General features: G+C 38.1%; 4 protein-coding genes across 6 annotated transcripts in view; 2 read left to right on the top strand and 2 right to left on the bottom strand.

The window, feature by feature from the left end:
* The window catches only part of LOC132109935 (C-terminal binding protein 1), a 36,790-nt gene extending 35,254 nt beyond the window's left edge, over positions 1 to 1,536 (bottom strand). Inside the window, exons 1-2 of one of the 2 annotated variants that reach the window (XM_059516406.1) lie at positions 1,438 to 1,536; positions 1,213 to 1,329 (exon numbers count right to left, since the gene is read on the bottom strand). Coding sequence is in view for 1 of the 2 variants with exons in the window: in XM_059516405.1 (XP_059372388.1) it covers positions 1,217 to 1,220 (4 nt within the window). In the remaining variant the exon portion in view is untranslated. The remainder of the gene's footprint in view (positions 1 to 1,212; positions 1,330 to 1,437) is intronic. The other variant, XM_059516405.1, reaches the window with a different exon arrangement.
* Positions 1,537 to 4,614: 3,078 nt separating this feature from the next.
* maea (macrophage erythroblast attacher, E3 ubiquitin ligase) lies at positions 4,615 to 13,955 on the top strand. 2 transcript variants are annotated; one of them, XM_059516394.1, is made up of 9 exons: positions 4,615 to 4,924; positions 6,894 to 7,076; positions 7,171 to 7,374; positions 7,440 to 7,562; positions 7,772 to 7,848; positions 7,976 to 8,084; positions 8,233 to 8,366; positions 9,563 to 9,758; positions 12,376 to 13,955. In XM_059516394.1, the coding sequence occupies exons 1-9, from the start codon at positions 4,856 to 4,858 to the stop codon at positions 12,469 to 12,471; spliced, it is 1,191 nt and encodes a 396-aa protein (XP_059372377.1). In that variant the 5' UTR covers positions 4,615 to 4,855; the 3' UTR covers positions 12,472 to 13,955. The 2 variants fall into 2 exon arrangements, with proteins under 2 accessions (XP_059372377.1, XP_059372378.1); XM_059516395.1 differs by lacking the exon at positions 4,615 to 4,924 and adding an exon at positions 5,011 to 5,877.
* A 129-nt stretch (positions 13,956 to 14,084) lies between these two features.
* Positions 14,085 to 18,840, top strand: si:dkey-74k8.4 (L-asparaginase). The gene is made up of 7 exons (XM_059516398.1): positions 14,085 to 14,323; positions 14,511 to 14,656; positions 17,710 to 17,805; positions 17,917 to 18,077; positions 18,145 to 18,228; positions 18,305 to 18,467; positions 18,574 to 18,840. Exons 1-7 carry the CDS (start codon positions 14,317 to 14,319, stop codon positions 18,667 to 18,669), a joined length of 753 nt encoding a protein of 250 aa, XP_059372381.1. The 5' UTR covers positions 14,085 to 14,316; the 3' UTR covers positions 18,670 to 18,840.
* On the bottom strand, positions 18,835 to 22,485 carry aldob (aldolase b, fructose-bisphosphate). The gene is made up of 9 exons (XM_059516397.1): positions 22,339 to 22,485; positions 21,572 to 21,684; positions 21,143 to 21,354; positions 20,883 to 20,937; positions 20,054 to 20,214; positions 19,852 to 19,935; positions 19,591 to 19,765; positions 19,313 to 19,512; positions 18,835 to 19,151 (listed from the first exon to the last, which is right to left on the bottom strand). The coding sequence occupies exons 2-9, from the start codon at positions 21,681 to 21,683 to the stop codon at positions 19,056 to 19,058; spliced, it is 1,095 nt and encodes a 364-aa protein (XP_059372380.1). The 5' UTR covers position 21,684; positions 22,339 to 22,485; the 3' UTR covers positions 18,835 to 19,055.
* Positions 22,486 to 26,750: the final 4,265 nt, after the last annotated feature.

The following is a 26,750-nucleotide window of genomic DNA, read 5'->3' as shown; positions in this document are numbered from 1 at the left end:
AGTGTGACTGAACACATTCCTATTAAACTTGGCTGCAAACGGGGAGTGCAGAAGCAAGAGAATTTCATTGAAACACCCGCAGAGACCTAACAGTCCATCATTAGATCAAAGACATTAACAGATCGTGTCAAAGGAATATCTAGATGGTGAATGCCAGACAACAGGCAGTGGTTCGATCAAGATTACGCTCTTGGTGCAGCTGTGCTTCCAGTCGACTGTGTTCTCAACAACAGACAACATTGTACAGGATCCTAAAAAGACACTTGACGTTCTGCTCAACTACACGCCAAACACACACTAAAAATACGACCGGAGTAAACCACATAGAGTACATAAACAGATAAATATAAGAGCTGACTTACAATGAAGGTAAACTAGAGTAACTAGACACCTAGGTGACAATACTTTGAGGAAGTTGACATGTGGTCTAACCTTTACACAGTCTATGGGTGTAACATGCTAGATTTCCTCTAAAACTAAAGTGCTTTTTTTTTTTACTCATTACACTATCATGACCTCATATTAATTTAGACTACATGGAATATTTTACATTTGACAAAAATCATTTGTCACATCACAGGACTTAATAGAATAGAATAGCATATATAGTTATATATATATATAGAATGGTTAAACAAAGTGAAAGCTATTTTTCCAATTATATTCCAATTATAAATACATATTCTGTATCATTTTAACCTAAACTCTTGATGTTGAAAGTTTATGAATGTTATTTGTACTACACTTCCGATTGCCCATGAATACTGATGATTTTTTTTCATATACAAATATTTATGAGGATTAAAGTATTTATGAATGTATTCAAATATTTATAAGGAGTAACTTTGTAGGTATAAAACACAGGTAATATATAATGAATAAACTGCAGTTTGACATTCAGTAACGTTAATGTAAATCTCAAGCTCATTCGCAGTCCAGTTCGATGTTTATATATTCATTTTTTATATATTTACAATATTTTATATATTAATCTTCAATCCTTTAAGTTAATAACGATATATTCAGATTACACGGACACACGCACACACAAATATATACACGTGTGTAATTTACGTATTTAATGCTAGCTGGATTCCTGCAAAAATAGCTAAACTTTTAAAGCTATTGTCGGGATTGTATTTACCATGTCCTCAGGAATTACTTATTAAAGAAGACTGCTGAATTTATAATATCAAGTGACTGTGAACTCACTTACTCATAGAAACCCGAATTCAGCCACAGTGTTGACAACTAAGTGCCCTTAAATGCAAGTGTGTTAGCTAAGAAAGCCCGCCGCTCCAAAGCCGCTCCACAGGCGCCTTCATCTCCCTGACAGAAATAGAAAGAGCATGTGAAAACAAGGCTCTGTCAGTGCGGTTTGGCTTCTACTGACAAACACCCACCCAGCTCAAAGAGAAACGCAAAACAATCACAAACCTTGCATCACCCGCTTTGAAGGCTAAAGTCCCTGAATGTGCCCGGGATTCGGGTAAAACGTGCAACGAAAATGCGACCAATCGGAGCCGTGTGACCGGAGAGGCAGCCAATCAGCGCAGGCTACGCTCGGACGAGAGCCAATCAAATCAAGGCTCATTGCTACTGCGGACGCAAGGGGATGGGGGAGGGTCCAGGAAACAGAAACGTGAGCGCGATGTGAGAGAGTGAGAGTGAGGGGGGATGGTTAGAGAGGGGAAAATAACTTTTTATAAAATAGTTCTGAAATCCATGATTCTTGAGACAGGCAAAAAACGAACCACACCCTATATTAGTTTATCAAATAGTAACATTTCTACTTTGAAATAATTTACTGAAGATCACTAGAATATTCTGTTGATAAACACATTATTAATGGGATATTGGATATTGATATCTTTCAGAAATGGGTGAACAATTGCTGGTCTCCATTGACTTCTATACACATGTATATCAATGGTGACCAGAAACTATTTGATTACATTCTATGCATTTTTCATATATATTCTTTTGTGTTCAGCAGAAGAAAAAATTCATAGTTTTGGATCCACTTGAGGATGAAGCCTAAATACATTTCCATTTTGAGTGAACAATAAATGTAAAGTATAGTTAATACATTATACATAATAAAGTAAATATTTAAAAATAAACCTGTTAATAATATTACTACTTCCTGTCAGCAGATATCTTGTTAAATATTTAAAACCATCAAAACCATGCTTTTTCTTAAAAAAATTTATATCTTGGAAGCTGTTATGAGGTCAGTAGGTTTACACACACACACACACACACACACACACTCCTGGTGGGTTTTATAGTTTTTAAGAATTTTTAATGTATATATTTGCACATATATATGTTTATATTTTCTGTGTCAGAAAAAGTGTTCCTGTGACATGTTTTGTTGTTTGTTTTGTATTTAGGAATAGAATCAGTGAAGTGTTTCGGCTTGAAATGTTTGTTCTCACACCAACATAACATTCAAATATTTAGCTCAATATTATTTAAAAAACTTTAAATTAATCTGCAGTTTGGTTGTGCTACAAAGTATAAACCATACTATTTTATTTAATTGTAATACAGAGCCCATGGTAATAATTTAAAGAATACAGAATTATTTAAATAATTATTTAAAGGGATACTGCACCCAAAAAAGTGCTAAGATGGATATTTATAGCTTATTTATTGTGGTAAATATAGTCTATAAGTCCCTAAATAAACTAATATGGCCTACATATCCTATGTAAACAAGTTATTGTTAACTAGGCTGTTACTTTATTGCACTTATGTCATCAAGCAACTTTGCATGTGGATTATAGCACAAAAGACCATTTTACAAATATAAATATATAAGCAAAAACAAATAAATAAAGCTTGAAGGGAGCATGACCTCCCCTAAAACAGTTCACACTTCAGCCCCGCCAATGTTCAAACCAAAACTACGCCCTTATGTCTGTATCACTTATACTGTATATGTAGCCATTTGAAATTAAAGGCCTTTTAATCATGAAAATGCAACATAACATACATGTTGCATTAGCAGATGTTTTTAAAGGGATACTCCACCCCAAAATTAAAATTTTGTAATTAATCACTTACCCCCATGTCGTTCCAAACCCAAGCTACAAAAATACTTTTTGTACGTGAATAAAACGAAAAAATAAAGACTTTATTCAACGATTTGTCTCCTCTGTGTCTCTCTGCATCACTGTAGCAACATTTTGAAAATATATGAGCTGAACGCAGGCAGAGTTGTATTAGCTGCACCACAAGGATGCACTGTTTTCTTTCCAATCAAAGTGTAAATACACATAGAAAACTTATCCTTGTGGTGCAGCCGACACAGGAGAGTGTACGCAATTTGTGTTGATGCGGAGAGACACAGAAAAGACAAATTGTTGAACAAAGTGATTATTTTTGTTTTATTCAAGTACAAAAAGTATTCTTGTCGCTTTATAACGTTACGTTTGACTATTCTGACAATGTCTTTCATACTTTTCTGGACCTTGACAATGTAAATCCGCGTTTCCACCGCTGGAACTTTACCCAGGAACTAGGGACTTTGGGCTGGTACTCGGTGTGTTTCCACCACAGGAACCAGGAACTAAATAAAGTTCCGGGTAAAAAAATGCCCCTCAGAAAGTCCCTGCTCTTGAGGTAGTACTTTTTCAGAGTTCCGGAACTTTCAGGGGCGGGACTTGGGCACTAAACATCCTGATTGGTTGAGTTCACTCAGCATTGTGATTTCAACCTCCATTCATTCGGATTATTTTCAAATTTTATTGTCATGAAATTTAATTTTAAAAGTATTTCAGGCGAGAATGTAGCGGTTTAAAATGTTTTGCGGTTTATTTATATAGACAGGTCCTATTTAAAAATGTGTTTTGCCGATTTCGGAGACGGTCAGCTCCACACGATCAGCGGGAGCTCAGTGAATATCTATCCGCCGAGAGCAGCCTCACCTCGGCTAGACCTGATGTGTGCCGCTGGCTCTGATGTCTCTTTAGTGGTTAAACATAAAATATAATTAGTTTTGGGTAAATCTAACAAGTAATCTTTGGTCTTTATTCAATTTATCTATATGTTAAAATAAATTAAAAAAGAGGCAATTGACATAATATTTTGTTTCATTGTAATGGCTGTATATAGGCACATTTCCCTGAAGTACATTATTGCAGCTATTATTATGTTTAAATGAAAACGAAAGGAGGCAGTGGTATCTGATATCCTATTTTGTTTTATTGTAAATATACAGTGAGGAAAATTGCAGTAGTCAAGGCGAGCTGACTGTTGCGATCAAGTACACTGCTTTTTGCAGAATTACCAGATTTGCGTGGTCGCGGACATTACACTCCCAAGTCAAATGCGCAAAGTCCGAACTACTAAAGATGGGAGTCCGAAATATGCGTACTTTGAGTTGAGAACCGCGCGCAAATCTACGTCACCAGACTATTTGCCTAATCTTCCAGTACTTTAGACCATGGTGGAAACACAGAAAGCAACAGGTCTGTGGATAAAATAGTTCCTGGGGAAAAAAGTTCCTGGTACCATTGTTCTTGGCAGTCAATGGGACAATCACAAGCCTCCCGGTTTTCATTCAAAATATCTTAAATTATGTTCCCGAAGACGAACAAAACCTTTACAGGTTTGGAACGACATGAGGGTAAGTGATTAATAACAACATTTTCAGTTTGGGGTGGAGTATCCCTTTAATCTAAAGATTGCATATTTTCAAGTAAAAACAAAATGGACTAGCTTCCTGGAGGTTCTGAACCGCACCGTCACACTAGGAGGCAGCTTTGAGCAATCTATCGTCATTGTCTGATGAAGACCAAGGCCGAGAGGAAGACGAACAAACGCTCCTCAGTTTCCCCAAAGCAAGATGGCGGTGCAGGAGACGGCAGCTCAACTCTCGATGGCCCTAAAGGTGCAGGAATACCCAACTTTAAAGGTCTGTCAAGCCTTTCTTCTCTATAGTCTAACCGTGCGGTCGAACAGATCCCGTCTGCGTTATATAACCGTCAAAACAGACCGTCTAACATAAACGATCGATCAGATGAAAAGTATGTGACTGCATTTAGACAGTTAACTGGTTAGCTCTAGGGCTAGATAACTTAGCAAAACAAGTCCAACACAAACAGATCTCACCGAGGTGATCGCAAACACACATCGGCTGTACAGCTATATATCGACGGATCTATAAATGAGAGCAATAACGTCAGTCTGACGCCTGTCACCTAGTCTTGTTTTATTAAAGCGCTGTTTGATCCCATCACAGGTTTGTCCACTAGTGTAACCAGCGAGCAATGCAGTTTAAGGCAGATTGACGAGAATCGTATCGGATTTTTGGCTGCTTTATAATCGAGTGAGTTACTGGTCAGTCTCGTATGCGTCTGATTTGGAGTTGAACGCTGTCGTTGGAGGATGTGATCCAGATAGCGTTATTTTCGTGTGTCTAGATGAATCCCGGAGGAACACACACATGACCAGAGCTCGGTGTGCACCATATTAGGATCATGTTATGTTGATCAGTGTCAGCTGTGAGCACGTTTATAGCTCAGGTGTGGGTGCTCGATGAGGGGCTTATTATTTAATATTTGGCCACACAGCACCTTTGTTCTCTGCGTCACAGATTTCTTCCCGATTGATGGCCTGGATTTGGATGAACGATCGCGTGAATCGTTTGGTGATGAGTTGAATGCTTTGTAACCCGATGAGCTCATGCATCTCCTGTAAAATGACGCCTGTTTATGTACATGCACACTGAATGTCAATAATATATGGTCTTCACTGCTGTATGTCAAGGGCATGTTGCATCTGAGCTTGTCTTGCAGCTTCGGGAATGATTTCCAGTAACGTTACCTTCTTGATCACTGCATCATGGTGAACTAGTCACTATATTATGTTTGTGTAAAATCTTAAGGGATTATTGAATTATGAATAAAATGTAAATGCATGGGCCAGTTATTTTTTGGAAGCCAAGGCACTGATTCTTGTAATACTTTAGAGAGTAATAAATCATTCAAATTGGGATTCATGTATACAAGCAAATTGTAAATAGCTGTAAAGCAATACATTTTTCTTTTTGACAGCCATGTTTTGACATTTGTAAGGTTAAGTTATGCGTATAGGCATAGAAGAACAGTAGTTTATCTTCTGTGGTTTGATAATGAAAGAAATTAATATTTGTTGTTCCTAATTAATATTAATTAATATTGTGTTCCTGTAGATCAATTGGTAGAGCATTGGTTGCGCTATCAAGCGCAAGGTTGGGGGTTCGATTCCCCATGAACACATGATAGGTAAAAATTGATAGCCTGTATGCACTCTAAGTCGCTTTGGATAAAAGCGTCTGCTAAATGCATAATTTGTTTTGTTTTTTTAATATCTTACAATTGAAATTAAATATTTGATATGGTATGATTTGATGTGGTTTGGCTTAGTTGCCGGCTCATTTATGCATCAGTGCTTTTTTCAGTTGTTTGCGTATATTCTGGCTCATATTCACTTTTTGCTGCCAAATTGGGTTTCACCTTTTAATCCAACAAAGGTCATAGCTGCAAAATAGCTTTGACTGATGTAGAGTGTTTATCTACTCTTAAACATGATCATGTCTCCTCAGAAAACTTGAATAAAACTGCTCAATTAACTTTTTGAAAGATTCTGGAAATCTCTGGTTTCATTAAAAAATATTTTCATTCACATGCGGAAGATGAACGCGAGTCTTAGGAGTTTGGAACGAAATGAGAGAGAGTAAATGACAGAATTGTATATTTTCAGGTAAACTGTCAGAAATGATTCCCTCACGAGAGATTGTAATGATGGATGAAGTGCTTTGTGAACACACACCATGAAGAACGATATTTCTGAGCTTACCGAATCTGTGCCTGGTAATGTAATGCAGTTGTTTATCTCAACAGGTTCCTTATGAAACCTTGAACAAGCGCTTCCGAGCAGCTCAAAAGAATATAGACCGGGAGACCAGTCACGTGACGATGGTGGTGGCAGAGCTGGAGAAAACACTCAGTAGCTTTCCAGTGGTGGATACCGTGGTCTCTCTCCTGGACGGAGTGGTTGAGAAGCTCAGTGCCCTCAAGAGAAAGGTATGCTGCAGCTGAAGCATCAAGTTGAATAGATCAAATTTTAGTGCATTCGTACCAATTACAGTAAAGAGTGAAATGGTTTCATATCTGATAGGCAGCTGAGTCTATCCAAGCAGAAGATGAGAGCGCCAAGTTATGCAAGCGGCGCATAGAGCACCTGAAGGAACACAGCAGTGATCAGCCAGCCAGTGTTAATGTTTGGAAGAAGAAGCGCATGGACCGCATGATGGTGGAGCACTTGCTACGCTGTGGCTACTACAACACTGCAGTCAAGCTAGCCAGACAAAGCGGGATTGAGGTGCGTCTCCACTTTTTCTGTGCGGCGAGGAAGATTCTTTCTCATGTGGTGTTTTGTCTTTGTAGGATTTGGTCAACATAGAAATGTTCCTTACTGCAAAAGAAGTTGAAGAATCTCTCGAGCATCGGGAAACGGCTACCTGTCTGGCTTGGTGCCACGATAACAAATCTCGCTTACGGAAAATGAAAGTAAGAAAATGGGTTCAGCTGGGTTTGTTTTTCTCTCACTTGCCGTTTTCAAATATTTACTTATAATTTTTACTGTCATTATGGAGCCACATTGTGGTTATATTTCTTGCAGTCTGGGTCTTTTCATTGGCTGACATTTCATTTCGCCATTGACTGAAAACGATGCAATTTAAATGGTCAAGTTTATTGATTTTTGTTGAAATTTCCAGAGCTGTTTGGAGTTCAGTTTAAGGATCCAGGAATTTATTGAACTCATTCGACAAAACAAACGGATGGACGCAGTAAGGTATGAGATGCTAGGTCTTCATGGCTGGACTTGACATGCTTGCCATTCTAAGTTTCTCTGAATTACTTGAATTTATTGTTAAACAAAGCATAGTTGGTGTTAATAAATCAAAATGAATGTCCTTTAGACATGCACGCAAACACTTCAGCCAAGCAGAAGGAGGGCAGTTGGACGAGGTACGGCAAGTGATGGGCATGCTGGCGTTTCCCTCAGACACGCACATTTCACCATATAAGGTAAATTGCCTTTCTGTTTCTATATTATCTGAAATATGTCTACCACTCCAAGGACTTATTTTGATATTGATCATTAATTGTGTCTGAATATGCCATCGTAGCAGGTACAAGTTCAGTGGTCTGTAACATTTCTTGTCTTTTCTCCCAGGATCTTTTGGATCCAGCTCGCTGGAAAATGCTGATCCAGCAGTTCAGATATGACAACTACAGATTACACCAGCTGGGGAACAACTCCGTGTTTACCATTACCCTGCAGGCAGGGCTGTCTGCCATCAAAACCCCGTATCCTCTCTGCAGAAAAACAATTACCATCCTTAGGGTTTTCAGTTTGCACGTCCAGCCAGATCATTTATGAAACTCTGGATTTTTTGTAATATTGGGTGATTTTAACATAGTGACAATAGAAACAAAGGTCATTATTTTAAATTACTGTTAAAGGGGTTATATGATGTGATTAAAAAAAATTTTTTTTTAAAGTTACAAGCTCTTGATGCATAAAGAAGATCGGTAAAATTGCAAAGACTAAAGTTTCAAATCCAAAGAGTTATTCTTTATAAAAGTTAAGACTTGTCCACGCCCACCTAAAACGGCTCATTTAAACATGCCCCACAACTCCACGTCACTATGTGGGAAGACACTATGCGTCGCCCGGCGCCATTTTGTGGAGACACTGTGTTTCGTTGTGAAAACGAAGCTACTTTGTTAGGCTTTCCAAAAGAGGACACAACTAGAAATCAGTGGTTAGGTTGTATTTACAACACTGTTCCAGAACAGTTTAACCCAAATATTCAGATGTGTGCAGCGCATTTTACGGAAGACGAGGACTGTTCCCTGTAAGAGTTATGTAAAATGTCGGTGTCTGTTTCTATAAAGTGGGGCAATTCCAACTTTGCAAGTACAGTCTGGTGCTTCTGACTGACAGACTGTAAGCACATTTACATATTTTAAAGAATAAGGCCCTAATGATTCAAACATGAGTTTTTAGTAGTGGAGAGTAGTCTTGTTGTTTGTCGTTGCAGACAAATGCAGACATGGTTTTATGTTTGCGCAATGTGTAAAAAGACAGTGTAAGTCATTATAATCGGTAATTATGTCCCCACTGGATGCAACAAATAGCTTGTTTGTAATGGGTTTTATTGGTTTTGTCTCATCGCGTCGCCACACACGGCATCACAGTAGGGTATGGGGCGCAACATTTCCATCACATGCTTGAGATATTCAGCCAATCGCAACACACTGGATAGCTGGCAAATCAGAGCACACCTCACTTTTCAGAACGATGAGCTTTGTAAAAATCAACGTGTTTCAGAAAGGCGGGGCACAGAGGAGAACAAATTATGCACAGTAGGTGGAAAATGTGTTTTTGAACCTTAAACCACATAAACACATTGCATTACACATAATACACAAAATGTTGTTCTTTTTAGCAACGTCAAAGTTGTTGAGTAAGTTAAGTAACCTTAATTCCAAGTTTACAGGCAGTGTTACAAAGAAGATGGCACTTCCAAAAACCCAGACTGTCCTGTCTGCAGTAAGTCGCTGAACAAATTGGCTCAACCTCTTCCCATGGCCCACTGTGCAAACTCAAGGCTGGTGTGCAAAATCTCTGGCGAGGTCATGAATGAGAACAACCCACCCATGATGCTGCCTAATGGCTATGTTTATGGATACAATGTGAGTTTTGAGGTTCTGCTCTTCAGTACTCTGTGTATATACAGTGTCTTGCGAAAGTATTCATACCCCTTAATTTTTTTTCACGTCTTATGTTGTTACATTATGTTAAACTGCTTTAAATTACTTTTTTTTCCACATCAATCTACACTCCATATACCATATTGACAAGGAAAGAATAGAATTGTCATAACTTGGTAAATTTATTGAAAATAAAAAACTGAAATGGACACATTGCATAAGAATTAATAACCTTAACGAAATATTTAGCTTAAGGACCTTTACAGCCTCAAGTCTTTTAGGTTTGATCTGACTAGCTTTGATCATCATCATTTGGCAATTATCTGCCATATTTCTCTTCACCTCTCAAGCTCTGTCAGGTTGGATGGGGGCAGACGCACATTTTCAGGTTTCTCCAGAGATACTTGTTTGGGTTCAATCCCAGGCTGTGGCTGGGCCACTAAAGGACATTTACGGAGTTATCTATAAGCCACTCTTGCTGTGTGTTTAGGGTCATTGTCCTTTTGGAAGGTAACCCTTCTGCCCAGTTTGAGGTTCTGAATTCGCTGGACTGGGTTTACAGTAATGCCGCTTTTCCACTACACAGTACCAGCTCAACTTCCCTCGACTCAACTCCCCTTTGTTTGGTCTTCCACTGTGTAAAAGTTGTACTTGTACCTGCTTCCAGGTACCTTTTTTCGTATCACCTCCGGCAAGGTTAGGAGCGAGCTGAGGCGATACTAAAATGTGACTTGAAAACACGGCAGACTGCTGATTGGTCAGAGAGAATCATCACTATTCACTGCGTCATCATTGCAAGCGCCAGATGGAGTAAACTCTCCTGTTTTTTTGCAGTGTTTCGTTTTGCTGCCCTCAGCCTCTCCAGAAACAACGTTTGTCTTCTTGCTGTGAGAAACAGCCACATCCCTAGGATTAAAAACAGCATACACTTGATTTCCTTCATTGTCCTGTGTGTGTGGGTAGTGGGTTTGTGTCGCGTAGAAGATTATGTCACGCCAGTTTCCTGCGGCGTCACTATAAAGACCAGGTACAATTGTGGAGATACTATTTGCAATGGAAAATGGAGCGAAAAGCGAGTCGAGTTGAGTTGAGCTGGTACTGGTAATGGAAAGCGCCATAAGTTTATCTCAATATTTTGGTGCATTGTGCTTTTCTTCTACTCTGACGAGTCCCTCAGTCCCTGCTACAGAAAAACAGCCCCATAGCATGACGCTGCTACCAGCACACTTTACTTCTGGGATGCTACTCTGCAGGTGATGAGGAGAGCTGCTTCCTTTCAAGCATGATGCTTAGAATTGAGGTTCATCAGACCGGAGTCTGAGGGTCATTTGGGTGCTTTTATGCAGATTCCAAGCGTGTTTTCATGCGTCTTCACTGAAGAGAGGATTCAGTTTTGCCACAAAGCCATAAACCCCAGATCAGTGGAGTGTTGCAGTGATGTTTGTCCTTCTGTAGATTTCTCCTATCTCCACATATGATCATGGAGCATGGAACTAGAGTGACCATCAGGTTCTTGTTCACCACTCAAACCAAAGCACTTCTGCATCAGTTGCTCAGGAGGCCAGCTTTATGAAGAGACTTGGTTGTTTCAAACTTCTTCCATTAAAGGTGCTCTAAGTGATGTCACATTTTTTAGGCCAAAACATTTTTTGTCACATCCAGCAAACATCTCCTCACTATCCGCTAGCTGCTTGTCCCCTGAACACACTGTAAAAAAAAAAAACGGGGTCTCTCTAGACACCACAGGCTCCACAAACAACAAGAAAAACAAACTGTGCTCACCCGCACCACAAAACATAACAAACTGTTCCAGCCAATAACCGACAAGAAAGATTTGGGGGTGGGGTTTGGGGGGTTAGTGCACGGATGAGGAGGAGGAAGGCTCTAGCTAGCCTCCGTTTTGTTTGACAACAATTTGAACGTCAACATGAAGTTATGACTCGCGGCATCGCTTAGAGCACCTTTAAGAGTAACAGAGACTGCATGCTTCTGTGAACCTTCAATGCAACAGTTTTTTTTATTGGAACTCTTCTCCAGATGTGTGGCTTGACGCAAACATGTTTCTGACCTCTACATGCAGTTTTTTTTTTTGTTGTTTGTTTTTTACCTCAGGGCTTTTTTTTGCTCTGATATGCATTTTAACCTGTTAGACCATTCGGAAACGTAGCAAGAAGATCGGTAAAATAAACCATGTGACATCAGAGGTTCAACTGTAATTGTACAAAGCTATGAGAATACTTTTTGTAAACAAAGAAAACAAAAATAACTTTATTCGACAATTCGTCTCCTCGTCACTGTAGCACCATTTTGAAGAGTATCCACAGAATGTAAACATGATCGATTTGCAAAGATGGTAAAAACCTTTCTTTTTTGTTTTTTGCTTTACCATTATGGTGTATGGAGTGTAGATTGATGTGGAAGAAACGTAATTTAAAGCAGTTTAACATAGGGAAGCAACATAACAAAACAAAACGTGAAAGAATGAAGGGGTATGAATACTTTCGCAAGGCACTGTATACTTCCAGTGTATGCTATTTGAAAGTCTGTAGATTTCCTGTGTATATATAGTGATTAACATTCCCTTGCCTCTGGTTTTCAGTCTCTCTTGTCAGTTCGTCAAGATGACAAGGTGGTATGCCCCAGGACCAAAGAGGTTTTCAACTTTTCCCAGGCTGAGAAGGTTTACATAATGTGATGGGAGCTCCACATAAGTTTTGGGACATAAAGTTCTGGTGCCATTGTAGGCTGGGCGAATTTAACATTGACACCATTTGTCAAAGGGCGTCAATCCTTCAGCCCTTATTCCATGCAAGTGAATGTCATTGACAGATGTCCTTGCCCTCAACTGGCCTGCAAGACCTTCACTGAACTGATGGTTCAAAATCCCAATGGAGTTGCTAAACGGACAATTGTGACGAGAGATTACTTTTTTTGATGTTTTTAAAAGGGTTCATAGTTTAGAATTTATTTAAATGGATTATTTTCAGTAGTGTAAAACAAACCAACACGACTCCATATCGATCTCAAAGGAGCTTCTTCTGCCTTGTAGTGTGTTAACAAAATGAATTATTCATTGTTGGTTTTTTGAACAAGGACACCCATTTAGGTGATTATTTTTAGATAGATTGTGTGTAGGTTAGTTGTAGAGAACACTCTCCGATGCCTTGCTTTTGCACCTGTGAAATCTGCGACAACTTGCATTTATGTTAATGTGATATTTTTTGACTGACATCCTCTGTTTGAGGCAACATGTTAAAAAAAATAGCATTTATAGCAATACTGCTCTTTATCTGAAGTCTGTGGATGTACAGACTTAGACTTAGTTATTTGCTGTCAGGCTGGTTTTTTTTTTTTTTTTAAAACATTAGTTTACACTTCAACAGTAAAATACTATACTGACTTAATACAGACGATTTATATCATCAACATCATCAAATAAAACATTCTGTGTATGACCAAAATCCTTTTAGGACAAGTATACAAGATTGCATTTAGGTGGTTATGCCTAAATTTGGAGCAATTTGTTTAACTAATGGTACTGGTATGTTGTTATATAAACAATATCATATATGGTAATTAATAAGGTCATGCTGCTTCAAGTGCCGTTTTGTGACTGAAGGTTAAATAGCAAACTTAAAGCAGTTTTTGTTTTGGATCTCAGGGTAGATTCAAATCTCTCACAGTTTAATTACAAGGACTGGAGTTTTTTTATTTATTTTTTTTATTTATTTTTTTCTCATTGATCAAATTTGTAATTATCCAGCCTTGATACCTTCATTTTGTGATGTAAATGTCTTGTGTCAGTTTTGTTCTGCTGCAAAAAGTTTTAAATTATTAGAATTTGCAAATTCATAGTAAGTACTCTGTAGAATGGTTTTGAGCACAATTTACAAACCAGAAAATTGTTTAAAGTACATTTTGTTAATGTTCCCCATGCACACAGTCTCAGGTTTCACAGGATCAACAGCAGGTAATCAATGAGTGGGATCTTTGAAAGGCCCTCTGGTCTTTTAGTTTCATTAAAGTACACCAACATCCATTCCTGCTGGAAATTATTCTCCAAGTATATGTTTAATTAACTGTGGAAAGACTTGCTTAGAAACTGCGCATGCCTGTGTATTTTGGTAGGGTAGATGGGTTGTTTGTGTCCAATTGCCAATAAAGATTGATTTGATTATGTATTGTCATTGTCTCCCTGAAACACATAGGTGAACTTACACTTGAGAAAAACGTACATTTTAATTTCTTACAAATTAACATTTAAGTGAAAGTGAAACACTACTATTACTTATTACGTATCAGAAATAGTTATGAGTATAGCAGTAGTGTGGAACTTAATGTTTTCCCTTCTAGATTAGGAGCTTTAAATTGTCTGACGATTAAAATAATTTATTCGAAAAATTACTATAATTTATGCAAAAGCTTTTTTCGTCACTGTCATTTTTCTCATGACGTGACTGCGCGTGCGTCAGGAGCGGGAACTTGAGGGAATTTTAACGGTCGCTACAGCACTGCTTTACAGGATAAATATATCTTCAAAATGTACTGTAAGTAATAATAATAATAAAAAAGTTATTAAAATTCAACATATATCACCAACCTTTATGACCATTTTGTCAGGCCTGTAAAATAGCCTGCAATTATAATCTATTTAAAAGTAATGATGGCGTTTTTTTTTAAGTCATGTATTTTTAATTCTTAAATTTACCTTTACGTATACATATACATTCTTAGATGAGAACAAGGAGAAACGAGAGGAGCCATACGATCCGTTGTTTCTCCCATTAACTAAACTGGTCGCTAGAACGCGAGAGCGACGGTTCCTCTGCACCGTGGGCGAGGTGCTCAGTCTCGGCTGGCTCAAATACAAGACCTCTGAAGTGAGATTACAAGCTTGGCATCTTCTCCTTCCTCTTTTTTTAACCCTAAAAATGGCAAACCCATAAGGATACATCAGAAAATGTATTTATTGCTAATTGCTAATTATTTCTTATTGGGACACAAATGATACAACTTAATATTGATTTAAATGTTTGTATCCCACCGGTACATTGCCATTTTGTGGGTATAAATGACCTAAACACAGAACACTTGTTTATCAGTGCTTGTTACAACATGGTTGTTATTCCTGAACGCTTTGGAATATAGGCCTAAAGTTGGTCTCTTTTTAAAGAAGACACATAGCAGATTATTGCTGAAGTGAAAGTAAAAAAAAAGAAAAAAAGTAAGTATATATAAAAGTATAAAAAAGTTATAGAAGTGTAAGTTTGCAGTAAACTATTTTTTATATAAAATAAATGCTTAATACTTAATATGTTGCACTTAAATTGCTAACAAATTGCTAAGCCAGGGGCCGTATTCACGAAACATTCTTAAGAATAAAATTCTTAAAGGTACAGGTTGTAGGACCTGCCACTAGAGGGCGCACTATCAAAACAATAACAATCGCATTGTTTGATGATGCTAAGAAGGAGCGTGGAATGATGGGATTTGTTGTCTTCTACCCAACCGCTGATGGCCATCAAATCAGACGGAAACATAAATCATGGATTTAACACGAGTTCAACGATTTGCACGAGTAGATTACATAGAAGTCAATGCAAAGACGCGTTCAGACTATGGATCAGACGCGTCCTCGCACGGGTCTAGAGATGCGATCCAGATCCCCGCGTTTGGCGTGTATGCCCCATAATACTAATCTTGTTGATCGTTATAATAGCATATGTTTTCTGTAAAGATACTAATCAAAACAACTCACCTGTCGAGTAAAACAGAAGCGAGATCAGCCTCTCTTTCTAGTTAAAGTTTGTCGCGAAGCTACTTCCGCATTTGTCCATGACACTGTTGTCATGTGGTTTCTACATCAGTAGACAGCAGGTGGCAACAAAGGGTAAATAATATCATTAGATTCATAGCCATGCTACATACTCTATATGCACCTGATAAGCCATGGTTGCAATCTGCCATAAAACTAAGAAGAAGAAGAAGAACTAACGTCATTGACAGGCGACTGCACTGCCCCGTGTCACTGTTTAGAATGGGAATTTTCTCATGATTTACAAGTAGTTGAAAACATTAGAGATATTGTTAGTAATCAGCTGGACAAAATATATAACACTAGCCTAGTGGTTTATGGATATTTTACTACAAATATATTACAAATTGTACCTTTAACTGCCAATTTCTTCTTATCTTTCTTCTACCTTAAGAAAAAGGTAAGAATATTTTGTATTCCCCAAAAAATCTTCTTAAGAATGTTCTTATCTTTTTTCTTAAGATTGTTCTTAAGACAAAACCTAAGAAGAATTCAAATTCTTGAAAAGAATCTTCTTAAAAATAATCGTAAATAACTTCTTAAATTTAGGACAACCCCAGACTTGTCTTAAAAAATTATTTAATGAATTTATTGGGTTATCTCAAATGGATTGTTATATTTAAGCATTACAACAACAGCTACATATAATACATAGGAGGACTATTGTGCACGAGTTTTCTGAAGGGACAGCGATGACTTGATGTATACATGATCGCTCATGATTAGTCTGTGTGTGACGCTGCTTTTTGCTGACATCAAAACTCATTAGCAACTCAAAAACGAGTCAGATAGGGAGCTTTAATTGAACGGCGTTAATTTCTAGCTTATAAATACATAATCTTTGGCAGTATTCAGCGCATATGAATGTGCAGAACGCATTTGCTGTAGAAGCGCGGACTCAAATACCAGAAGCGTTCACTCGGATGAGAGCGCAAAAACACGATACAAAAATTAATGAAACATATCACTGCAGCTTGAGACAGACTATTTTAAAAGTAACTGTTCAAAAACAGGCCGCATTAAAAAACGTGAAGCTGAGCACCAGTCAAAGCCTCAATGAAAATATACAGTCTATGGTGCGTGCTTATTATGATTATTAGGGTAATCTACCGGAAGCGCAAGAAGACAATAGTGTGAGTTTAGCAGCGCGTCATGTATTCATTCAGATAACGGCTGTTATTTTCTTCTTAAGAAAAAAATTAAGATGTTCTTAAGAAAATATTTGAGAACTTATTAAGAATTTTTCAAGAATTGCACTTAAGAACATTCTTACAAACTTTGTGGAATTTATCTTAAGAAATTTCTTAATTTATTTCTTAAGAAGATTTTCATGAATCCAGCCCCAGATGTCTAACCACGTTATGTTACAAATTTGAAGTTGATATCATCAAAATTGTGGTTTCTGTGAGATTTTGTTTGGGCACAATACCACAAATAACCACTGGGTGACACTCCATTGAATTCTTTTGATCCAGTTTTATTTCACAAATCAATTATTTTCTGTCACGATATCACTTCTAATTACAAAACAGTCACCAAATATGGAACCTTTTCCAACGATATCTGTTTTGTCAAGATTACAAAAAGATTTGATTTTCTAAAACACAAGCCACAAAGTCACACAGTCTATATCTGTTTTATATTTTGATTTATACCCCTAAAAGGGCGGCGTTTCTCCTGAGATACAAACATTTAGAGACGGATTTTAAAAAAAAGCATTTGATTAATAAAATTTAAATGTAAACCTAATAAGCTAATGTTGAACAACAGCTTTTTAAACAGGTTAGTCCCCTCCAACATGTGTAAATATGTGAACTAGATCAACTTTTATCAGAGGGTGAGTAGACTTCCCACTAAAGGGCAGCCATGCAGTTTTAAAACCTGCCCGTGAGCTAAAAAAAGAATTTATGAACAAAGTCAATATATATAAATATTCACAACAAACACCCTGTTAACATGAAATGAAGAAATGAGACCTCCACTTTCCCTGCCTCTCCCCACAGCCTCTACAATGTGTGTATCCCACAGGAAACACGTTGCCAGTTTTAGGGTTAATTACTATTTTACTGAATTGTTACTGAAAAGTGATGTAACGTCAAATATGATTTTTTTACCCAGGATGTCAATGCAACTGTGGCCTTGTTGCTGCCCTCATTCGCCTCCAGATGCATAGACAACAACGACTTACTGTCTTTGCAAGAGATTCTTGTCACGGTACGAACGATCATGCATGGAAGATGTAGAATGCTTTTGACTATTTTTCTACTCTTTCATGTGGTTATATAATTTCTAATCCTTGCTTTAAATACCTCATCTTGTTTTCAGATGGATGTAAATGCTGGAGATTATGATGGCAACACTGTCATGCACAGAGCTTGTGAAAAGGGTAAAACTGATATGGTTAAATATTTACTGTCTATTGGAGCAGCAAGCCAGTTGATAAACCGCTTTGGTTGCACACCTCTTCATCTTGCCATAAGAAACAAGTAAGATTTTGAGCAGATTTAATTATTGTTGTGTATATATATTACACAATTGCCTTACATATGGCAGGCACTTTGACGTGATCAAGATTTTGATAGTGGAAGGAGCCACAGTGAGTCTAAATCCTGTGCGAGTTGGCATGGAACTCATCAAGTCAGTGTTTTCAAACTACAAATGAACTTGTCAGACTGTTGTAGACATTTGCATTCAGCGGTCTTCTCTCATTTAGGGCTGTTCTGACTAAAGACTGTCAGCTTCTGCAAGCATGGTACTTAGCTGGTGCAAACATGAACCAGGGTGATTATAATGGACAGACCGCTTTACATACAGCAGTGGAGAAGAGGGACAAGAACATGGTGTCCAAACTTCTTGAATATGGCGCCACCGCAGAGGTATGATAAATGCAGATTTTTGTCTTATTATTCATTATGAAAACATCTTCTGCTGTAAATTGTAACTGCAGTGTGTTACCTGTATGGTTTGTCTTTTCCTTATCAGAATAGAAATATTTGGGGAAGGACAGCAGAAGATGAAGCAAAACAAAAAAATCTTCATGACATTGTGGTGCTCTTCAATCAACTTTACTCTTTGTAACTCACCCTTCAGCACGTTATTGTGTAGGACCTAGTCAAGAGGACCAGCTGATATCAGATACAAAAGCATATTACTTTCCAGTTTTATACCTTAAAAACCAAGTTAATTCTTAGTAAAGAATTCTAAGTGCTAATGTTTACACAAGAAATCAACTCAAATAAAGCAGGCATTTTATCATTTATTTCAAAATGTAAAGCATAAGTTGGTGCATATGCATAAAGTGTTAAACTAATCCAGGGTTAACAGAGTCTAGTTGAGTCATTCTTGGTAGAACTGCATGAACACATTTAATTTGTACAGTTAACACGTGTACACATGTTGTTGTCATCTTGAATATCCTTTGCATGTAAATTGTGTACTGTCCAGCACAAGTTGCTGTTGTTAGTTTAGTAGACATAGCTGGCAGTAAAGAGGGACTGTGTAGATGCTTGGTCAGCCTGACCTGAGGGTTTGTATTCACCTTTTGATGCAAGACTATTAATCTGAAGGGGAAAAAAAAACACAAATCAATATATGCAGCTTCAGCTGATATAGTAGGCCTATAAACTGACAACACAATATAATTTAGAAAGTTTGTACTATAGTTGTGAATTTATTGCCCACATGCAGTATTTTAAGCTTGAATCATAACGTCATTGATTACCTTGGCACGTGTGATGAAGGCGTCCTGTGCAGCCTTCTTGTTTGCTGCTTGTCCCTTCCATGCAGCGAGAGCCGAGGCTTGCAGAGCACGGCCATAAGAGAAGCTCAGCTTCCAGGGTCTGTGCAGAGGAAGCTGGTTCATGGCGTTCAGATTCAGAGAGGCCTCCTCCTCACTTTGACCACCAGAGAGGAAGCAGATCCCTGAGAATCAGAAGAGAGATGTTGAAGAGCATTTAAATGGATGCCATCCTCTAAAGGACCAGTGGAGGAGTGTCTTACCCGGTACAGCAGCTGGCACTGTGCGTCTGAGAGCAGTAACTGTTGCCATGGCAACCTCCTGAGGGGTGTACTTCTTGGTACAGGAGTGTCCAGCAGTGACCATGTTTGGTTTGAGCAGAGTTCCCTCCAGATACACATGGTGGTCAGAGAGAGCCTTGTACACTGCCGCCAGGACCTTTGGATGCAAGTTGTTGGGAATGATTTCTGATGGATAATTTGACTTTGCTCTGCTTTTATTGGTTATTCTTGGAGGAAGCTTACCTTCTCAGTGGCATACTGGCACCGTTGCAGATCATGATCTCCATCAGGGAGGATCTCAGGCTCTACAATAGGCACCAGGCCATTCTACAGGAGCGAAGGAAGAGTTCATGAGGAAAAAAGGATTTTGTGGACAGTTTGTGAAGAAGATTATCTATAGTCATATAAAAGATCCCATAAACAAAGCACATTCTGTCAGACATACCTGTTGGCAAATGCTGGCATATCTGGCAAGAACATTTGCATTTTCAGCAATTGCAAGAGCAGAGGGGCAGCTGTCAGAGATCTTAAGCACACAACGCCACTTGGCAAAGTCACAACCATCCTTTTTGTATTGGGCACAGCGTTCAGACAGACCATCCAATCCTGAGTGAAATGGATCAAGCAAAAATAGCTTCCTTTAAAATGGGTACAAGTCAGGGAAGATGTTATGATGCCTATAAAGGAATAGTTCACCCCAAAATGAAAATTCTGTCATTAATTACGCAACCTCATGTCATTCCAAACCAGTAAAACCTCCGCTCAACTTATATTAGAGAGTTTTCTGTAAGAGAGAAGAGAGAGTAAGAGAGAGTTTTCTGACTCTCCATAGACAGCAAAGTAACGGAAACGTTCCCAGACCCAGAAACGAAGCTACAAGAATACTTTTTCTGTGCAAAGAAAAAAAAAATGATTCAACAATTCTTAAACCACAAGTTACCATATTCTGCCATTTTGGAGAATAATACGACGCATGCTCAAGCTTTCCCCTGAACGTAATCGGCTTTGTTTATGTTCAGCAAAAAGCACACACATGCATCATGGTTCTCTTCAAAATGACAGATGACTAACTAACTCAAGGGAGAATTGTTGAATAAAGTCATTATTTTTGTTTTCTTTGTGCACAAAAAGTATTCTCATAGCCTTGCAAAACTGAAATTTGATTTGTGTTCCAAAGATCAACGAAGGTCTTAAGGGTTTGGAACATGAGGGTGAGTAACTAATGACAGAATTGTCATTTTTGGATGAACATTACCCTTTAAGTAAAAATGTACCCTGTGTGGTTGTCTCTCCATCTGTACCACCCAGTCCTGCAGTGCCTTTGTCCACCTTCAGACACAAAGCACAGCTTTTATTTATAACATTACATGGCAAAATTACTGAAAAGCCCTTGTGTTTGTATGCAGAAAGAAAGAAGGCTTCCACAGTATTCAAGCAGTGCTTTGGTTATCTATAGGGCAATAAAGCAAATAAAATGCATAAACATTTACATTAAGTTATAGAAAAAATCTTCAAGAGTGCACCTAAACCTCACCTTGATACCAACTACGATGCCCTTGTCCTTGATGACTTTAGGAAACGGAACTCCCTGGGCTGATTTCTGGTACAGGGTTTCATGGAAAAAGATGACACCACCAATATATTCAGAGACTGAATTGTCTACAGAGAAGAGTAAGTCCCGAAAGCTGCGACGGTTCTCTTCAGTGTTCTCCACATTTATCTTTTGAAAACGCTTCGCCATGGTGCCTAAAATATAATAAAATATAAATAAAATATAAAAATACAATTACATTTTACTACAACCATAAAGCTGATAGAGTACATAAAATAAGACAACACTGTTAAAAAAGTTTAAAATAGTATTTATTCCATAACATTAAATAGTTTTATTGATTACTGTTGATCAATTAATATATACATATAGTTTGTACTCTGTTCCATACAAAACACCACACATTCTTACCTGTAGACTCATCTGCAGCCAAAATGCCTTTTCCAGTAGCCACAATGCGCTGGGCAATTGTGGCGAGCTCCTTCTTCTGCTCCGTAGAGAGAGCTGGAAACTGATGCGTCATGCTGGGAAAAGAGCAGAAACAATATTACAGAAAACATACCCAAATCTGTCATTTACAGAACTTTTATTATTTGGATCACGGTGTTATTCACTGCTATCTGTAAATATTTGCCCTGACTGTTGAACTTCAGTCAAACACACTGGCTCCTCCCACTGAACAAACAAGTCCAGGGTTCAGTCCTCTGCTAAACATTTAGCAGTTTTCCTTATGAATATGTGCAAAATATTTCACACAGTAGTGCAATATCGTTAAGAACTTCACAAAAGTGTCTTTCATACACTGTGCATGTATGAAAGAAGATTGCCTCCGAAACGAAAATGCGATACGTATATAAAAACTGCAAATTGGAGTGCCTGCATTCATACCATTAGATAATTTTGCTAAATGCACCATCAAACAAACAAACAACCAAGTTCTACATTTAAAAAAAAAATATTTGGAATATTCTTACAGTGATTTATAACTTGCATTAAAGAGCAAATCCTGAATATTTAGCGTAATCATTGCACTGACATATTTGCAGCTTGTGAATTCATTTCTACGTGTTTACGATTTGATACAGGTAAGTTTTTGTTTTACTCTACCCTTCAAAATAACCATTAATACTAATGTGATGCGATGATAACGAACAAAAAAAAACCTTTAAAACCCATACTTGCTTGCTCGGTGTGAAGGCGAGTAGCACTGTGAACTAACAGCTGAAGTGGCTCTCCTCTGACGCCGGTGGTTGTAGTGAATCGGGACCGAGCGATCCGAACGAGTCGGTATTTATCCGCGCGCAGAGGCTGGACTCGAGGGATGTGAACGGGCGTGCTCTGCCTCCAGGAACACCATTGGCTGGGACAGCGGACGGGTGTGAGAGAATATATGCCTATTTGGACTTTGGAAGAAGGGCTTTAACTCCAAAAGTCCCATAATACAGCCTTCCCTGGCTTTAGTGTTACACGTATTGAAATAAGTTATCAGAAGCTTTGCATTGAATCAAGTGTGAAGCACAGGGCTGGAAACGTGCGATCTGAGATAAGAGTTGATTTTCAGGTTTCTTTAGTTTCCGCATTAGCCTATCACAAGTATGTTCAGTTTGCAACCTTTCTGTGAAAGCCACACTTCTGGCAGAGAAAGTGTAATGTCTCACTGCAATGTACAAAACGTAACTAGTGGATGTAAAAAGAAAACAATGGCAGTAATTCTCTTAATTAAAAAAATATATATGCTATTAGATCCTGAAGACAGAGGTATGACATCATACAAGACCAACAGATGTAGGTTGACAGTATGAACTATTAACTGTTTGGATGTGCAGAGGTCGTGGGGAATCTGTCGTTCAATTGAAGCTTTTAAACTATAAAATGCATGCTGTGACACATACCCTCACAAACTTTTTCAGTAGGAGAACACCTTACTGATAATAATAATGCACCAAAGGTAAAACACCATACCCAAATAATTACTCTTTCTATATCAGGGATCTCAAACTCAATTACTGGAGGGCCACAGCTCCGCAGAGTAACTACATCCAGCTCCGAATCACAGCTGTCTGGAAGTTTCTAATCTTGGGGAATCTCTCTCTCTCTCTGTGTGTGTGTGTGTGTGTGTGTGTGTGTGTGTGTGTGTGTGTGTGTGTGTGTGTGTGTGTGTGTTAGTCATTGACATCAGTCACAAACACAGAAATTGAGTGCTGGTTGGGGTGAATTACATCAACAGCGGTTGATGAAATCATTTTGGCAGATAGGCAAGATGTGGTCTGATGAAAGGGTTCGAGCAGTCAGGCCATTGATAAACTTGTTGCATGATGAAGACAAAGATGTGCACTGATACTTTGAACCAAGAGAGCAAAAATCAGGAGATTTCACAACATGAACTCTGCATTCAAAACCAAGAGGATCAAATGCATGCTCAAGGACAGAGTCCAAATAGTAGTTTGTGCACAGAGCATGACACATATTAATAACTGCAGTTTGAGTCAAAGTTTACCAGGAGTTTCCATTAACTTTATGGTTTTTATACTGAGCTAATAATGTTGTTTATCCCCCAACCATCATAATCTTTCTGCTAGTTTACATTTTTAGTAAATGTTTTGCATTTCATTTAGCCGTATGAACTACAGGGACAGTCTCTTTCAGATTTTCTCACATGTGAAGACTTTTTCATAATCTAGCTCAAACCAGCACACGCACGAACACATAAAGAAAAGGATGCTGTAGTAAACACAGCAAACCAGTTAATCTGGAAACAGCACTACTTCTTTCAGTTATTTACAATAACAAGTACATTTGTTGATTTATTTAATAAATGTTATGCTTTAACTTGTGTTACATTTTAATCTTACTTGCATTTATCTATTCCATAATAGCTTATATATAGGCCTAATTTTTTTCAGCATCATTACTCCAATTTTCACATGATCCTTCAGAAATCATTCTAATGTGTTGTTTTGATGTTGAATATAGAGGTGGTGGTCATATAATTAGAATATCATCAAAAAGTTGATTTATTTCACTAATCTAATTCCATTCAAAAAGTGAAACTTGGATATTATATTCATTCTTTACACACGGACTAATACAAAGAAAGGATTTTTAGAAATCTTGGCCAGCTGAAAAGTATGAACATGAAAAGTATGAGCATGTACAGCACTCAATACTTAGTTGGGGCTCCTTTTGCCTGAATTACTGCAGCAGTGCAGCGTAGCATGGATTCGATCAGTCTGTGGCACTGCTCAGGTGTTATGAGAGCTCAGGATGCTCTGATAGTGGCCTTCAGCTCTTCTGCATTCTTGGGTCTGGAATATCACATCTTCCTCTTCACAATACCTCATAGATTTTCTATGGGGTTAAGGTCAGGCGAGTTTGCTGGCCAATTAAGAACAGAGATACCATGGTCCTTAAACCAGGTACTGGAAGCTTTGGCACTGTGTGCTGGGGCCAAGTCCGGTTGGAAAATGAAATCTGCATCTCCATAAAGTTGGTCAGCAGCAGGAAGCATGAAGTGCTCTAAAACTTCCTGGTATACGGCTGCGTTGACCTTGGACCTCAGAAAACACAGTGGACCAACACCAGCAGATGACATGGCACCCCAAACCATCACTGACTGTGGAAACTTTACACTGGACCTTAAGCAACGTGGATTGTGTGCCTCTCCTCTCTTCCTCCAGACTCTGGGACCCTGATATCTAAAGGAAATGCAAAATTTACTTTCATCAGAGAACATAACTTTGGACCACTCAGCAGCAGTCCAGTCCTTTTTGAAATGAGACGCTTCTGACACTGTCTGTTGTTCAAGAGTGGCTTGACACAAGGGATGCGAAGCTGAAACCCATGTCTTGTATACGTCTGTGTGTAGTGGTTCTTGAAGCACTGGCTCCAGCTGCAGTCCACTCTTTGTAAATCTCACTCCACATTTTTAAATTGGTTTTGTTTCACAATCCTCTCCAGGGTGCGGTTATCCCTATTGCTTATACACTTTTTTCTACCACATCTTTTCCTTCCCCTCGCCTCTCTATTAATGTGCTCGGACACAGAGCTCTGTGAACAGCCAGCCTCTTTTGCAATGACCTTTTGTGTCTTGCCCTCCTTGGTGTCAATGGTCATCTTTTGGACAACTGTCAATTCAGCAGTCTTCCCCATGATTGTGTAGCCTACAGAACTATGCTGTGTCCGAAACCGCTCCCTATCCACTATATAGTGCACTATATGGGGTGTCAGCCATTTTGTAGTGCTGTCCGAATTCTGAGTGAACTACTTCATTCCCTACATTTGTCCACTACTTCTTACCCACAATTCATTCTGATTTCGACTGTACAACCGATGTACACTCGCTGAAGCACTATTTCCCACAATCCAATGCGGAGTAGCGTCGAGCTGGAAGCGAGAGCGAGCAAATTTGAATGAGAGATGACGTTTACATCTTTATTATTTCTGTTTTAACGTTTTTGCTACATTATTTATATTGATATGTTATGTAGGCAATAACTCAGTTTAATATTTGACTAATTTACTGAGGTGGCATCGTTGTTAACTTACAAAAATGATGATAATTTGGTGGATAATTTAAATTTTTTCGTTAATAACAGGTAGTGTATTCTGATGTAAAATTAACGATCGCCTGAGGACACTATACAACAGCTTATCTGAGCTCAAAACGCTGCTTGAGCGAGTGTCTAGGTACTAAAAATAATAAATAAATAATTATGAACGTGTTTATGTGTATTTTTGTTTTCAGTACGTTATTTTAATAGCATAATGATTATGAACATAAAAGCATTACAAAAAAAAATGATTATATACCATCGATGAAACCACAAAGCTGACGCGGAGCTATGTATAACTGCAATATAAAGTAATTTTGAGTATTATTGCTATTAGTATTATTTTCTAAAATTAGTTACATGTAATATAAAAGTACATATGGCAATGTTTTTGCAACAGCTCCAAGTCACATGCACAGTGTGCTATACGTCACTGTCCGAATCCGTTCACTATATAGGGACTAATGTATGAGTGAATGAGTGAGCGATTTCAGACACAGCACTGAGAGACCATTTAAAGGCCTTTGCAGGTGTTTTGAGTTAATTAGCTGATTAGAGTGTGGCACCAGGTGTCTTCAATATTGAACCTTTTTTCACAATATTCTAGTTTTCTTGAGATACTGAATTTGGGATTTTCCTTAGTTGTCAGTTATAAACATCAAAATTAAAAGAAATAAACAATTGAAATATATCAGTCTGTCTGTCTGTAATGAATGCATATAATATACAAGTTTCACTTTTTGATGGTAATTAGTGAAATAAATACACTTTTGATGATATTCTAATCATATGATTAGCACCTGTACCAGTTGTCTAAATAGATTTTGTTGTGGAAACTGATTTGATTCAGATTATTTGATGAATATAATACAGACAATGCAGCGTCTATTTAGGCAACAAAAAATATTGTTTTCCTTGAACATCTCATGCTAAATTAATCCAAGCCACATCTCCTCTAAATTAATGCAATAAAAAAACCGTTTAAGGTTAAGTTGTGTTGTAATTTGCAGTTAGTTTGTCGGAGTTGGGGCGCTGTGATC

Source organism: Carassius carassius, chromosome 29, assembly GCF_963082965.1.
Source record: "Carassius carassius chromosome 29, fCarCar2.1, whole genome shotgun sequence".
Taxonomy (NCBI): Eukaryota; Metazoa; Chordata; class Actinopteri; order Cypriniformes; family Cyprinidae; genus Carassius; species Carassius carassius.
This window is presented reverse-complemented; position numbering and strand designations above follow the sequence as displayed.

Bases quoted from the DNA above. Each gene is read 5' to 3' on its own strand.
- maea (XM_059516394.1), top strand. From the start codon at position 4,856: ATGGCGGTGCAGGAGACGGCAGCTCAACTCTCGATGGCCCTAAAGGTG. The intron at 7,563-7,771 runs GTAAGAAAATGG...TGAAATTTCCAG, and splicing joins CTCGCTTACGGAAAATGAAA to AGCTGTTTGGAGTTCAGTTT. The intron at 7,849-7,975 runs GTATGAGATGCT...AATGTCCTTTAG, and splicing joins AAACGGATGGACGCAGTAAG to ACATGCACGCAAACACTTCA.
- si:dkey-74k8.4 (XM_059516398.1), top strand. The intron at 18,078-18,144 runs GTAAGATTTTGA...TACATATGGCAG, and splicing joins CATCTTGCCATAAGAAACAA to GCACTTTGACGTGATCAAGA. The intron at 18,229-18,304 runs GTCAGTGTTTTC...TCTCTCATTTAG, and splicing joins GTTGGCATGGAACTCATCAA to GGCTGTTCTGACTAAAGACT.
- aldob (XM_059516397.1), bottom strand. From the start codon at position 21,683: ATGACGCATCAGTTTCCAGCTCTCTCTACGGAGCAGAAGAAGGAGCTC. The intron at 21,355-21,571 runs GTAAGAATGTGT...ATTATATTTTAG, and splicing joins GGCTGCAGATGAGTCTACAG to GCACCATGGCGAAGCGTTTT. The intron at 19,936-20,053 runs GTATGTCTGACA...TCGCTCCTGTAG, and splicing joins ATGCCAGCATTTGCCAACAG to AATGGCCTGGTGCCTATTGT.